General features: G+C 41.8%; 1 protein-coding gene across 1 annotated transcript in view; it reads left to right on the plus strand.

Annotated features, from left to right (window-relative positions):
- Nucleotides 1-8414, plus strand: part of Svopl (SVOP like) — a 42057-nt gene extending 33643 nt beyond the window's left edge. The window contains exons 15-16 of the mRNA XM_051174705.1: nucleotides 7828-7941; nucleotides 8409-8414. Coding sequence (XP_051030662.1) covers nucleotides 7828-7941; nucleotides 8409-8414 — 120 coding nt within the window. The remainder of the gene's footprint in view (nucleotides 1-7827; nucleotides 7942-8408) is intronic.
- The last annotated feature ends 4913 nt before the right edge of the window (nucleotides 8415-13327 follow it).

Genomic DNA, 13327 nt, shown 5'->3' on the forward strand with positions numbered 1-13327 from the left:
ACCAACCGCAGCTGAGTAACCCAGGGTGATCGACTGTGAATTTCTGTACTGGTTTCTTTCTGATGCAGAAGGAAACTTCTTTGAGGGGTGGGAGCCGCACTCATTTGTGGCTATACAGGTAGCTGACTAGGTTTATAGTACCAGCCTTAAATTCTGGACAAGCCTGATGCCACATTGGATAGATACTGTGGGCTCTCCCTAAGATACAAGTGCTGCTATTGCACCATTGGGAATACCTCACCATGCTGGTGACCGCTGTAGTCCCTAAGTTTTATTACTAGTGAGGACTGTTGATTGCTTTCCTTGCTTGGCAGCTTGCGTAGCATCGTTAGATGGTGAGAGCCAGTCTTCTGGGAGGAAGGCTCCCAGGACAGTGCTGTCCCAGCCCCTCCAAGTCCTGTGTCCAAAGTGTGTGGTGTCGCCAGCAATAGGTATTACCTTCAAGTTTGGGGAGGTAACCAAGGACAGCAACAATAACCTATACATTATTTTCGGAATCTGACTCCCCTGGCCAACAACTCAAAAGGTTTGCCAAACTTGATATTGGGGCTTTTGTTAGTCTATGGCTCTGGGGGTTGGGCATCAACCCAAGTGTCATAACTGTATCTTTTCCTATATCCATCGTCTGCATTGCTGGCTCGCCCCTTTCTGGAGTGCCTTCTCTCTCTCTTGTCCCCCATGGTCCCTTCCTGGATTCTGTGGTGACTCCTGGTTATATACTCACATCTAAAAATTTGCAGTGTTTGTTTTTCTGGATCTGGGTTACTATATTTTCTTGAGGCATGATCTGTGTACCAGTGGCTGCTCTAGAGCTCCATTTGTAGACCAAGCTGACTTTGAACTCAGAAATTCACCTGCCTCTACTTCCTGCATGCTGGGATTAATGCCTGGCTCAGTGTTTTCAAACTATCTACTTACCTGCAAATTTCATGCTCTAATCTTTACAGTTGAACAGTTTTCCATTGTGTTAATATCCTACATTTCCATTAGCCACTCATCAGAAGGACAAGGCTGTTCCTATTTCTTAGCTACCTAGTAACTTGGCAATGAACATCTATCTGTGGGTAGGGTGTTGTTTATGCCAAGGCATGGCTGGGCCCTATGGTAGATGTTTTTAGCCGTTCGAAAATTCTCCACACCAGCTTCCACCAAAAGTACATGAGGGTTCCCCTTCCCCACATCATTTTTAGCATTTATTGCCAGCTGTTTTATTGATCTTAGCCATCCTGACTATGGTAAGATCTGAAAGTAGCTTTAATTTGTATATTTTCCTAATTGCTAAGGATGTTGAACACCTTCTGAGAAATATTCTTAGCAATTTACCTATTCTTTTGAGAACTCTGTTCAGGTCTGTAGCCCACTTTAAAAACTGGATTATTTCTTTTAAAAATTACTTACTTTTATTTATTATTATTTTAGTTATTATTATTTTAGCTGAGGGCCAAACCCAGGGCCTTAAGCTTCCTAGGTGTGTGGGAATAGCACAGGTTCCTCTCAGAGTTCAATGATGTGTGTGGCCATGTGCACTTGTCCATGGAGGTCAGAAGAGAGCAGTGAGTCCCCTGGGGTTGGAGTTAAAGGTACTTATAAGCCAGTCAACATGGGTGCTGAGGACTGAACGATGGTACCATGAAAGGACAGCAAGCACATTAAATTGCTAAGTTACCATCTCTATTCCCTCTAACATTTCATAAGTACTTACAAAGGTTTGGAAGTTGATAGGCAAAGATCAAGTGTTCCTATTAGTTCAGCCTCTAATGAGGACGGACCTCATGGTCAGCATGTGTGAGGGGGTAGGGATCACCAAATGGGAAGTGCAGGCAGTCCCAGAAGCTAGGGTCGCACCGTCCCTTCTGAGGCCACATCTCCAACTGACTTAGGATCTTCCTTTCTCCAGACCACCCTTCTCAGGTTCACCTTTCCAAGGACTAAGCTCCCAATGAATAGGCTTCTGGGAGAGATGAAATGAGGGCAGCAAATAAACTGGACAAGGTTCCAGAAGTGTGGTACAGTCAACTTGTGCTGACTGGGGAAAGCTGGCTGTTGGATTTGCAGGAAATTCTACAGCTATTTAATATGTTGGCATTCAAAGTTGGTCATGGGTAGTATTTACACCACCAATGGGTTAGCTCCCGACCTCAGGAAATATACATTGAAATTGAGTAATCTGTAAATATGCAAGTAGTTTAATTTAAAATTGTGATGAGTGGGTGACAAGCTTTGTAAAACGATTTCTCTGGCAAATGACATTGAAATTGAGATCTAAAGTATCAGTTGATACCAATGTAAACAGAACCTTTTAAGTAGGGTGACAATGGCTACAGGGTCATGAGGCGGGACAGAGATTGAGGTGTGCCAGAATGTGTTACTTGGCGCATTGCTATTTCAGTCTTGAGCTAGCCTGTTTTGTTGTCAATCACATTTTTATTACTCTGACGAAACTGGCTGTTTAAAACATCTCTACATTCTTAGATCCACACAAGAATTATTCACTTACATTCTACCTATGTTTGCCCAAATATTTTTTTTGGGGACCTGGTACTGGGGATTGAACCCAGGACCTCATATACACTAGGCAAACACTACCCTGATAACATGCACACAAATATATACCATTCAAAAAAAGCTCTACCTTCCTAAGAATTAAATTTGTGTCTATTCATTTTCCATCTGTGCTCCTTTACTTGGACTTTGCTTTCCTCAATAGCTCATGATAGACTCATGTTAAGTTCATGGCCAGGCATTTGTACTTTTGTCTTGGAACTGAACATCCATTGTAACTTCTTTTGAACACATGCTCATGTATGTGCACATGTGAATGTGGTGAATGTGGATCAGACACTGACATCAAGTGACTTTTTCACTCTATTCTCTGAAGCAGGGTGTCTCTGGCTGAATCTGAGAGTGGGCTGGCTTGCTGGGAATCTCAAGTACTGGGAATCCCAAGCCATCTTTTTTGGCTATTGTTTTTATTTTACTGTTTTAAAAAGCCAGCTGACTGACCTTGTTCTGAATGGTTGCTCATGTTTGTAATCTCACCCATGCTGAATACTTCCAGTCAGCATTTTAATGTGTTTCAGATTTCCATCATACAATGTAATCTAAGACCTCGGACCCTCCAATAAACTAAGAAGTTTCTTCCCCAACTTTTCCTTCGCCGACTGGTGCAGTAACCTCTCCTCTATACCTGCCCAGAGCCCTACAGTCAAAGGTGACTTGAGCTCCCAGTTCCCTTCTATTATCTTACCTTCTTGTTTTCCCCCCTAAGTCACTGGCAGATTCTTCTTAGCTGCTTTAAGGCTTATCTTTATTCTTCTTTCTTGTTGGAAGTTTCTTACTGCTTAATATTAGACACTGATCTTTCCCATTGTTCTGTGCTTACATCATTTCTAAGGTTTAAGTTACCAACTATATGCCCATGATTTTTTTTTTTTAAAGTGGGGGGAGATGTCAGTTTTTTTGTTTGTATGCAGTGTCTGAGGCCAGGAGGAGGCATTGGCTCCCTTGGAACTGGAGTTACAGAGAGTTGTGAGTCACCCAGTGTGTGCTAGGAACTGAACCCAGGGCTTCTGGAAGAGCAGCTTAGCCTCTGAGACATGTCTCCAGCTTTAAATGTGTGTGAACATGTGCATGTCAGTCTTTCCATCATAGGGATTGAATTTAGGTTTGGTGGCTTCAGGTTTTGCTACTTGCCCCTACTCCTGTCCCTTTGAGATAGACAGGGTCTCATGTAGTCAAGACTGGCCCCAAAGGCCCTATGCAGCAGAGGATGACCTTGAAATCCTGACCCTCCTGCTTCTAATCCCAAGTACGGGGGTTACAAGGGTCTGGCATGCTCAGATGCATGACACCTCAATCTTCACCTCTGCATCAGGCCCCAGATTCATCTAATTACCTTCTCAGCACTTCCATTTTACACCCCCCCCCCACTTTCTATCAGTTGTCACCATTCAGCTGGTGTAAGCAAGGTACCAAGGGCTGTGTGGGAAGAAGTTAAGGTTCTGGCTTGTGTCTACCATCATGGGATGTTTGTCTCCTCTTTGTGGAAGGGCATTTTGTCTTGGCAGAACACCATTTTATCATTGCAACAGACTAAAACAGATTTAGTTCTTATTATATTTTAAATTCTATGCATGCACATATTCGGTGTGGGGGTATGTGTGCACGTGGGTGCATGTTGTGTCTCTCTGGAGCTGGAGCTATGGGCAGCGGTGAACTGCCTGACATGGGTGCTGGGAATGGAACTCAGGTCCTCTGCAAGAGTGGTAAATTACTGCTCTTAACCACTGAGCTGTCTCTACTGTCAAAACTTTTAAATGTTTATGTAGTCAATGATCCAGTTATTTTAAACCATCGTTAAATGGAATGGTGTTTTTCTCATGTTTAAATATCTTTCCATCGGGGCTGAGAGATGGCTGAGGTTAACAGCACTCACTGACTGCTCTTCCAGAGGTACTGAGTTCAGTTCCCAGCAACCACATGGTGGCTCACAACCATCTATCATGAGATCTGGTGCCCTCTTCTGGCCTGCAGGCAAATATGCAGACAGAATATTGTGTCTGTAATAAAAATAACTATCATTCCATCATATTCATCTGCCTGCTTGCCCTCTCTTTCCTTTCTCTCTCCCTTCCTCTCTCTCTTCCTTCTTTCCTTCCTTCCTTTTTTCTCCCTCTTCTTTCTAGGCAAGGTCTCTCTATGCAGTCCTGGCTGTCCTGGAACTGTTTTATGTAGACCAGACTGGCCTCCAATCACAAACAGGCCCGCATCTCTGATACCCAGCTAATTTCATCTGCTTAAGCTTTGATTTCTACTTCATGCTTAAGGCGTAGGAGTAGAATCTAGCTTTCAAAAGCCACAAAAGGATTTGGGATCAACAATAGAGAACCTGCCTAACAGATACAAAGACCATTAACATTAGCCTCCTCCCAAATGATTTAGTAAGTTCCTATTATAGAAAAAGTAATTTTCCACAGGTACTCACTAGCGATATTTTGTGATTTACCACTTTATTGCTCGACTCTGTAGACTCATGTTTAATACCTGAGGCTAATTAACTTCCCATGGGCTCCCTGAAAAATTTCAGTTTCTTGATTTCTTTCTTTTTTTGGGCCTACAAATTAATTCTTTCAAATTCATTTTAAAAAGCATTTTCCTTTCCAATTTGATTGGAAGTTTCCACTGGGAATTTTTATTTCCATTAGAATTACAAATTACCTCGGTGAGAATTATGTAAGAATTTAAGAACTAATATTCATTCATGTGCTGTTCATTTAATTAATGTCTAAGCATGCATTTTTCTATTTTTTCATGCTTATGTTTTTAATTTTGAGGGTAGGCTTTATGAAGCCCACACTGTCCTCGAAGAAGTTGTTACATATCTAAGGGTAGACGCCCTTACTGTTTAGCGTGCATCGGCTGCACTCCACTGAGCTTTTACCCCACCCCCTTCATGTTTACTTATTAATTTCACACGGTTAGCTGTGTCTCACAAATTTAATGTTGTATTTCTATATATTCAGTTTAGATTTTGAGATTCTTGATAGCTTAGAAATGGAGATTTTTACTAGTCTTATAACTTGATGCTATTTTAGTTAGAAAACAATAATTTCAATTGTTTAAACCTACTGAAATTTATTTTATGTCCAAGAATATGGGGCTTATTGCAGTTAGCATTTGATGAACACTTGAAAAAGGATAGGCTTTCTGTTGATGTTAAGTGGACTTTAATAAGACCTTGTTGGTTTAAAACCATTATTAAGTTTTGATTCCTCTAGTCATGCTATTAAGAAAGGGACAGTGGACTCAGCAGTTAAGAGCTACTTTAGGTTTTACAGAGGACCAGAGTTTAGTACCTGGCATCCACATCAGGCCTCTCAAAACTGCCTCTAACTCCAAGGGACCTGGTTGCCCCCACCCCCCACCCCGGTCTGGCCTTCATGGTATCTTCTCTCTCATGTACACACATACAAATGGAAAATAACTCTTGAAATGAGAGGGATATATTAGTCTCCACTCTATTATTATTAATTCTCCTCTCAGCTGGGTGTGTTTGAGCTTTTTCATCTTGCAAATCAACCTAGGACTTCTGTCTTGATACTGACCCTTTACATCAAGTTCCTTCTTGCCTTTGATCTAGGTTCTGCTTTTTAATGTTGCTCCTCCCTGATGAGGGTTGAACCCTTCCACAGAGCTACATCCCCAGTCCTGCTTGTAGTTTTTATGGATTTGTGCTGACTAAACCTAGGCCCTCCCACAGGCTAGGCAAGCTGTCCCTAGTTTTTTTTTTTTTTTTTTTAACAATAGAACTAGTGAACTCTTGAACGATGCATTTTAACTTTTTTTTTTTTTTTTTTAAATTATGCTGACTGTACTCAGGGCTCATACATGCTAAGTGTGGGCTACACCACTAGGTCCCCAGGTGACTTCTACCTTCTATAAGTTGGTAACTCCAGACTTTTTGCTTACAAGTAACAGAAAATTACTTAGGCTAGCTTAGGCTGTGTAAGAAAAGTGCTGTGATAGCTATGAAGAAGGACCCTGCATCTCTCTGGGGAAGCAAGAAGATTAGACAGTTGCCCTCTGGCTCTGGTATAATAGTTCTATGACTTAAATTCAACCCTTCAGGGTCTTATCCAACTTAGTACTTTGAAATAGGTGAAAAAAAAAAATAAAGGTAGGGACAATTTGGAATCTATTCTGGTAGTGGTGAGAATTTTGATGTGCTGTAACTAAAATGGTAGATTCTAGACATGTACTGTTGAGTGGTGATCTCATTATGGATTGTGCACAGGCTACCTAGTCTCTGCTGGTTTCTGTTCCTTTTCTGTTTCCCCAGCCTCCTGCTTCAGAAAACCAAAGAGCCGAAAGCTAGGTGAATTGTGCCCATAATCCTAGCACTCACCCCCAAACCCATAACCTTCCCAAATGAGAATATTACCTGCCACTGATAGGTCAACTCTAATTACAGATGTTATGTGGAGTGGAGTTATTTTCCAGTTTGGAAGGCAGTAGACTTTATATACTAGAGCTGGGTTTCTAAACTTGTTATCTTAAAGGGACATATGTGGTGGTATTATCACTAGGCTCTGTCTCCCAGAGCCTGAGACTTTGAGGTAATAGTTATTGTGATGTCAAGGAAAGCTCATCTGTAAAATGCAGGGGTCGGACTGGACTAGGTAATTTCCAGGTCTTTCTAAATTGTACATAGTCTGATTCTAATGGGCCTTCTTGTTCCTTTTTTCACAGCATAGGAAACTATCCCGTCAAAATTAGCTGTCTGCCAACACTGTGCCAACTTTGGGCACTATCCTGGAGAAATGGGTGTATGGAGTCTTTAGTGTTAGAAAGTGAAAAGATCCAGCCAAAAGATGTACATAGACTGACTGACAGCCTTTCTTAAATGGAAAAGGACACCAAATAGTTGGCTGGGTGTGGTGGCACACACCTTTAACCCCAGACCTCTGAGTTTCAGAGAAACTCTTATCTGGAACCACAAAACAATGTTCTCACAGTCACACAAAACACTCCGAACAGAGAGAGACAAGATGAATTAGCAAGCTTTTCTCAGAGACTCTGACTCACTAAGCGCAGCTGGGAGAACAGCAAGCTCTCCTATTTTGCCAGATGTAGTAGTAAGTGCAAAGGGATGGACGCTGTCCGGTGTGAATTAATGCCAGTCACTCACGATGCCTGTACCAGCTCGGTCCAATAATCAAACCATTGTTCCGAGAGCAAACGTAAATGGCTACAAGTGACCACTTATGTATGTACTGGGTAGTGCGAATCCTTTGGGGCACACTGAATATGTCACTCTGTTTGACCCAGGTCCTAATGAGTGCCTCATTCCTGGGAGCCCTGTGTCTTTTCTCATCTGTCTGTGTTGTGTGCGCCATTTCTGCATTCACTCTCCCCATTGAGACCAAAGGACGTGCCTTGCAGGTAAGTGACTCTTGCATTTTCTCACAATTACCACTTAAAAACTGTTTTTAACTATTTGTATGCATGAGTCTGAGTGTGGGTATGCAAAAGAGCTCAGATCCCCTGGAGTTACCCGAGTTCGGGAGATATCTGAGAACTAACTCAGAACATCATTTGCAAGTGAGCCACAACCTTTGACCCAGGAGAAGTCTGGGATATGGTTAGCCTTTACTTAGCAGGAAATGGGATCTCTCCAGTCTCATATAAAGTTTGAGCAGCGATAAAGAAGAAGTTAACTAAGAATTTACTTGAAACATTACCGCAGAGCCTTTAGGATCACATGGCCTGGACGCAACAGCTAGCTTCCTTTCTCCAGTACTCACCAGAGTGCTGAAAGCTTCAGTGTAGCTTCCCTGGGCCAGCTGTGTAGACTGCAGCTTTGGGGGGCTTTACTTCAGGCGCCATGTTCTAGTGGTTTCCTTACCTAGAAATAGGCTGGAAAGTGAGCTTTGTAATTTCCATCTGCCACAAGTAAGCTGACCTCTAGTCCCACTGCATCGGGAATAGTTCCAGAGCTACATAAGCTCATCCACCTAAGATGAAGCCTGCCTGAGCAAACTCCTTAGTAGAGCACTATGGCACTGACTAGGGAAGGCACTTGATGGCCCCTAAAGGCTTCACCCCCCCCACAAAAAAAAAGCTAAGTTCTGCTGCAAAGTACTGGCTCTTTTCCCTTTGAATTTTCCTTTCTCACCTTTCATGATTAGTCTACCCAACATTAAAGGTTATGAAGGCAGGCAGTGTTTTGGCTTATGCAATGAAATGGCCCTGAGCTGTGTGTAGGCTCCTTACTTCTCTGGAGGCTGTGGATGAAGGTGGGGCACAGGTCAGTCTGGACTCGGCTAGCACTGAGAAAGGAAGGTCTGAGAACTTTCCTCCCTCACATAATGTTAACATCACGTGTTTCCTTTCAGTATTACAAAATGACTGCCATGCCCTTTATTTACACCAATGTAAAAAACACCCTGTCTTATGTTAATTTCCCTTCCTTACATTTAAATGTGGTGGCCTCCCTCCTCAGCCTTCCAAGTGCTGTGGTTGGCTCTTAGGTGTGAGCTACCACAACCAGCTCACAATTTTAAAAGTAGTTTTACAAATAAGAAACCTACAGGTCATGTAGCGTGCCCTAAAATTTCCAACTCACACCCACATACACGCCAGTCCTTTTCCTGTTGCTGGGGTGTGACCCAGGAACTCAGCATTGGAGAATGTTGGCTTTACGATCCATACCTATGAACACACCCTGGTGGTACGTCTTCAGAATAATTACCCCACACACATGTGCATACACACCTTATTTCTGTGGTCATATGCACAGTTTTTCAAAAACAAGATAATTTGCATAGCAGTCATCTGACTGGAAAAACACAAACTTAAAGAGACGGTTGAGTCAATAAATAAAAATTCAATCACTAGGCTGGGTGGGGGCAGTGCAAACCTTTAGTCTCAGCACTTGGGACGCAGAATTAGACAGATTTCTGTGAGGTCAAGGCCAGCCTGGTGTACAGAGTGAGTTCCAGGACAGTCAGGGCGGTCACACAGAGAAACTCTGTCTTGAAAAAAAAAAACAAAAAAACAAAAAACAAAAAATTCAATCATTAAAGAGTATGTCTGTAGTGCCAGACATGGTGATACAGGCCTTTAATCCCAGCACTCGGGAGGCAGAGGCAGGTGATATAAGTTCAAGGCCTGCCAAGACTACCTATAGACCCTGCCTCAATAAAACAAACAAAAAGAATGTGTTTAGAGTGTGAATTTTCCTTTATATTTACAACTTTCAATTATAAAGCTAGCATTGCCATTTCAAAAGGTAAATGATAATATAATTTACAAAAAATTAAGATCTAAGAACAAATACTTACCAACTTTTTTTTTTCTCTTATAGCAAATTAAATGAGGACCTACAATACTATGGTTACCAGAGGAAAAACGAATTTTTGATCTTCACTGTTACCATTTTTTTAACGGTTTCATTTCCGAATGTGGTAGTTAAGAAAACAAGTGTATTTTAAGACAGCCAAGGCACGCACAAAAATGTAGTGGGGGCTCTCTTTCTCGGGAAACAATATATGCAAACCTCTTTAGGACATACTTACCCACATGGAAGTGCATGCCTCTAGTCTCAGCAACAGAGAGGGCAGGGGGATCAGGAGTTCAAGGTCATCATCAAATAAAGCAAGTTCAGAGCCAGCTTGGGTGTCTAAAACCAACCGAACTCAACAACAACCTACCACCCCCCCAAAAAAACCAATAAACCCAGAGATTGAATGGGAATAGAGAAGGTGGTGTGTGGAGAATATACCCTTTCTTACTTGGCATCAACTACTTAGATAAAACATTTGGTATTGCTCCACGTGGTCTGTGGCTGAAGGACAGAGATTCTGCAGCTAAGGCAAGAAACTAGGCTGGTATCACTGAATTTAAAATATGGCCTTGATAGTTTTAAAAAAACAAACAAACAAACAAAAAAACCACTACTTTATTTGGTATGTAACTACCAAGAATGAAGTTAATTTTTTTTCATACACTGTTAACTGCCTTTACTGTTAGGAGGAAATCATTGATTCTGATGATGCTCATGCAGCTTTCCTATAACATGTAACTACTTACATACTGTATGGGTACTGGTTACACACGCCAAGTTCTACTGGGAAAGACGTCATCTAAAGCTTCTGTGCTTGTTTTATCTTTTATTGCTGTTGAGGCTTATTTATTTTGGAATCCCACTACAGTTTCAGACCACCGGGCTGGCTCAGGGTCCCCCCATCCCCAACAGTGGGAAAGGACCACAGCTGCAGCCACAATGAAGTGCTGCATTAGTGCATACATACAAGAGGCATGCCTGCTGAGGGAGCACTCTACTAAACCAGTCTATGAATGGCTTCGAATCAGACAGTTTCTTACAAACTTAGTTTAGAGGACTGGACGCAGGACTCCGGATGGAGATCAAATAGCCCATCTTAGGTAGAATGTATACCCTTCCTTATACTTCGGTCATCTCCAGATTGTGTCTATTAATATAGCAACAATATGTACAAAATAAAGACAAAGATCTGTGTATATTATGATGAACACTTTCCTTTTTGGTTTCTCAAGACTTGGTTTGTCTATGTAGCCCTGGCTATCCTGGAACTCTATAGACCCACAGAAATCCTTCTACCCAAGTGCTGAGATTAAAAGCGTGCAGACACTTCCTTTCCCCCTAAATATTCATCTGACTGGTGAATCTTGGACTTGAAACCCATATATAAGCCAGAAATAGGCAGCTCTCTTTGCGTTCAAGGCCAGCCTGGTCTATATAGACTTCCAGGACAGCCCAGGCTACATGTTATATAGAAAGACTCCACCTCAAAAAAGCAAACCAAAGCAAAACAATAAAACATAAATTTGAAAGACCAACTGTATTATAGGCTTTTTCAAGGTATACATACACATGGGCTTTCTTACAAGCCTAGAAGATTTCTAACTCTAAGCTATATGGAAAAAGTTCAAGTGATTAATCTGGCTAACAGACAAACTAACCTTAAAACCTAGGTATTATTTCAGGCCAAATGTATTTGATGGAAAACTATGTTGGCTACATTTGCAGGGACAAGACAAGCAACCTTTTGTAAGTTTACAACTGAAAAAAATCCCAAAGCTGAAGTTTAGAGACAGTTAAATCAAATAATTCTCAGTGTTTATGGGATACTCAGGATTCAGGAACTTCACAGGGCTGCCTAGCACGCAGGCTTCTGAGACAATAGCAAATCAGCCTAGCAAGCTTTTAGCATGCTTTGTAACAGGATCCATGATGACTACCTTGATAGCACAACTTTTCTACAGCACAAATTGCAAGCTGCTTGTGGAGGTTGTTTAGCACACTTACCTTATTAGTCAGTAGTAGAAGCAAATTCCAAGTCACTTTCTTATTAAGAACTTACTGGGCTTATTTCACAGATTCCCTAAAGACTGAGCCACTGATTGGTTAAGATACTAAATAATAGTAAATAGTAGAAATAGTACATCAGAATCTAATAGTTTTGCATGTAGAATTTGATCTAAAACTCTTCAGAGTATAATCTACAATAGGTGATTACGTTCTGTAAGATGGTGCTAAATTTTCTTTCTTTGGAATCTCTTAATATACACATGATTGGTGAAATGAGTTAGAGAGAGACTGGACTAGATAACTTACTATTGATACTACATTTTCTGGTTCATTTGTCTTGGGATTAAGGCAGAGAATTTGTTTGCACACTTCCTGCTAAATGGTGGGGGTGATAAAACCACCCTTCTTTCGTGCCGCATTACAGAGTGTGCAAAGACACAATTGTTAAATGTTACGAAACTAATCAAATTGATTGTTTCCACCAAAGAGGATCGTTAAAAGTTAAAAGCCCAGTAGTGGAGCTGGAGAGATGGTTCAGTGGTTAAAAACACTAGCTGGGCGTTGGTGGTGCACGCCTTTAGTCCCAGTACTCGGGAGGCAGAGGCAGGTGGATCTCTGTGAGTGAGCTCGAGACCAGCCTGGTCTACAGAGTGAGTTCTAGGACAGGCTCTGAAGCAATACAGAGAAACCCTGTCTCGAGAAACAAATACAGTGACTGCTTTTTTAGAGGACCCAAGTTCAATTCTCAGCACATACATGATGGTTCAATGTCCATACCTCATGCTTATGGCACTGAGATAGATACAAGCAAAACACCAATACACATAAAATGGTATCATTTCTGAGTATCGCACTTTCCAACACTTTACCAAAAAAATTAATACAAGCAAAGTTTTAAGATACCAACCAGTCTACACCCTGTGCTACTTTCTTCCTCCAGTGGGTTTTCATGACAAAACACCCTTCTGTAATATCAACTGTATGCTGGGGTAACAACTGTTTTCATTAAAAGTTTTTTAAAAATTAATTCCCCCTCCCCCCTCCCCCCATCCACTCCTCAGAAAGGGTAAGGTTTCCCATGGGGAGTCAGCAAACCCTGGCACATTAAGTTGAGGCAGAACCAAGCCCCTCCCCACTGCATCAAAGCTAAGCAAGGCATCTCACCATAGAGAATGGGTTCCAAAAGGCTAGCTCACGCACCAGAGACAGATCCTGGGCCCACTGCCAGGGGCCCCTCAAACAGACCAAGCTGTGACAACTGTCGCCATATGCAGAGGGCCTAGTTTAGTCCCATGCAGGCTCTCCAGCTATCGGTGTAGAGTCTGTGAGCTTCCACTACCTCTGGTCAGCTGTCTCTGTGGGTTTTGGGGTGGCTTTCTTAACACCATCATTAGTACATTCTTAAAGAGACCAGATAAGGTAACCATTATCACTGTTAAAATCTACTTCCAAGGAGGAAAATATCAGTGTATTTTC

This window comes from Phodopus roborovskii, unplaced genomic scaffold, assembly GCF_943737965.1.
Source record: "Phodopus roborovskii unplaced genomic scaffold, PHOROB, whole genome shotgun sequence".
Classification (NCBI taxonomy): Eukaryota; Metazoa; Chordata; class Mammalia; order Rodentia; family Cricetidae; genus Phodopus; species Phodopus roborovskii.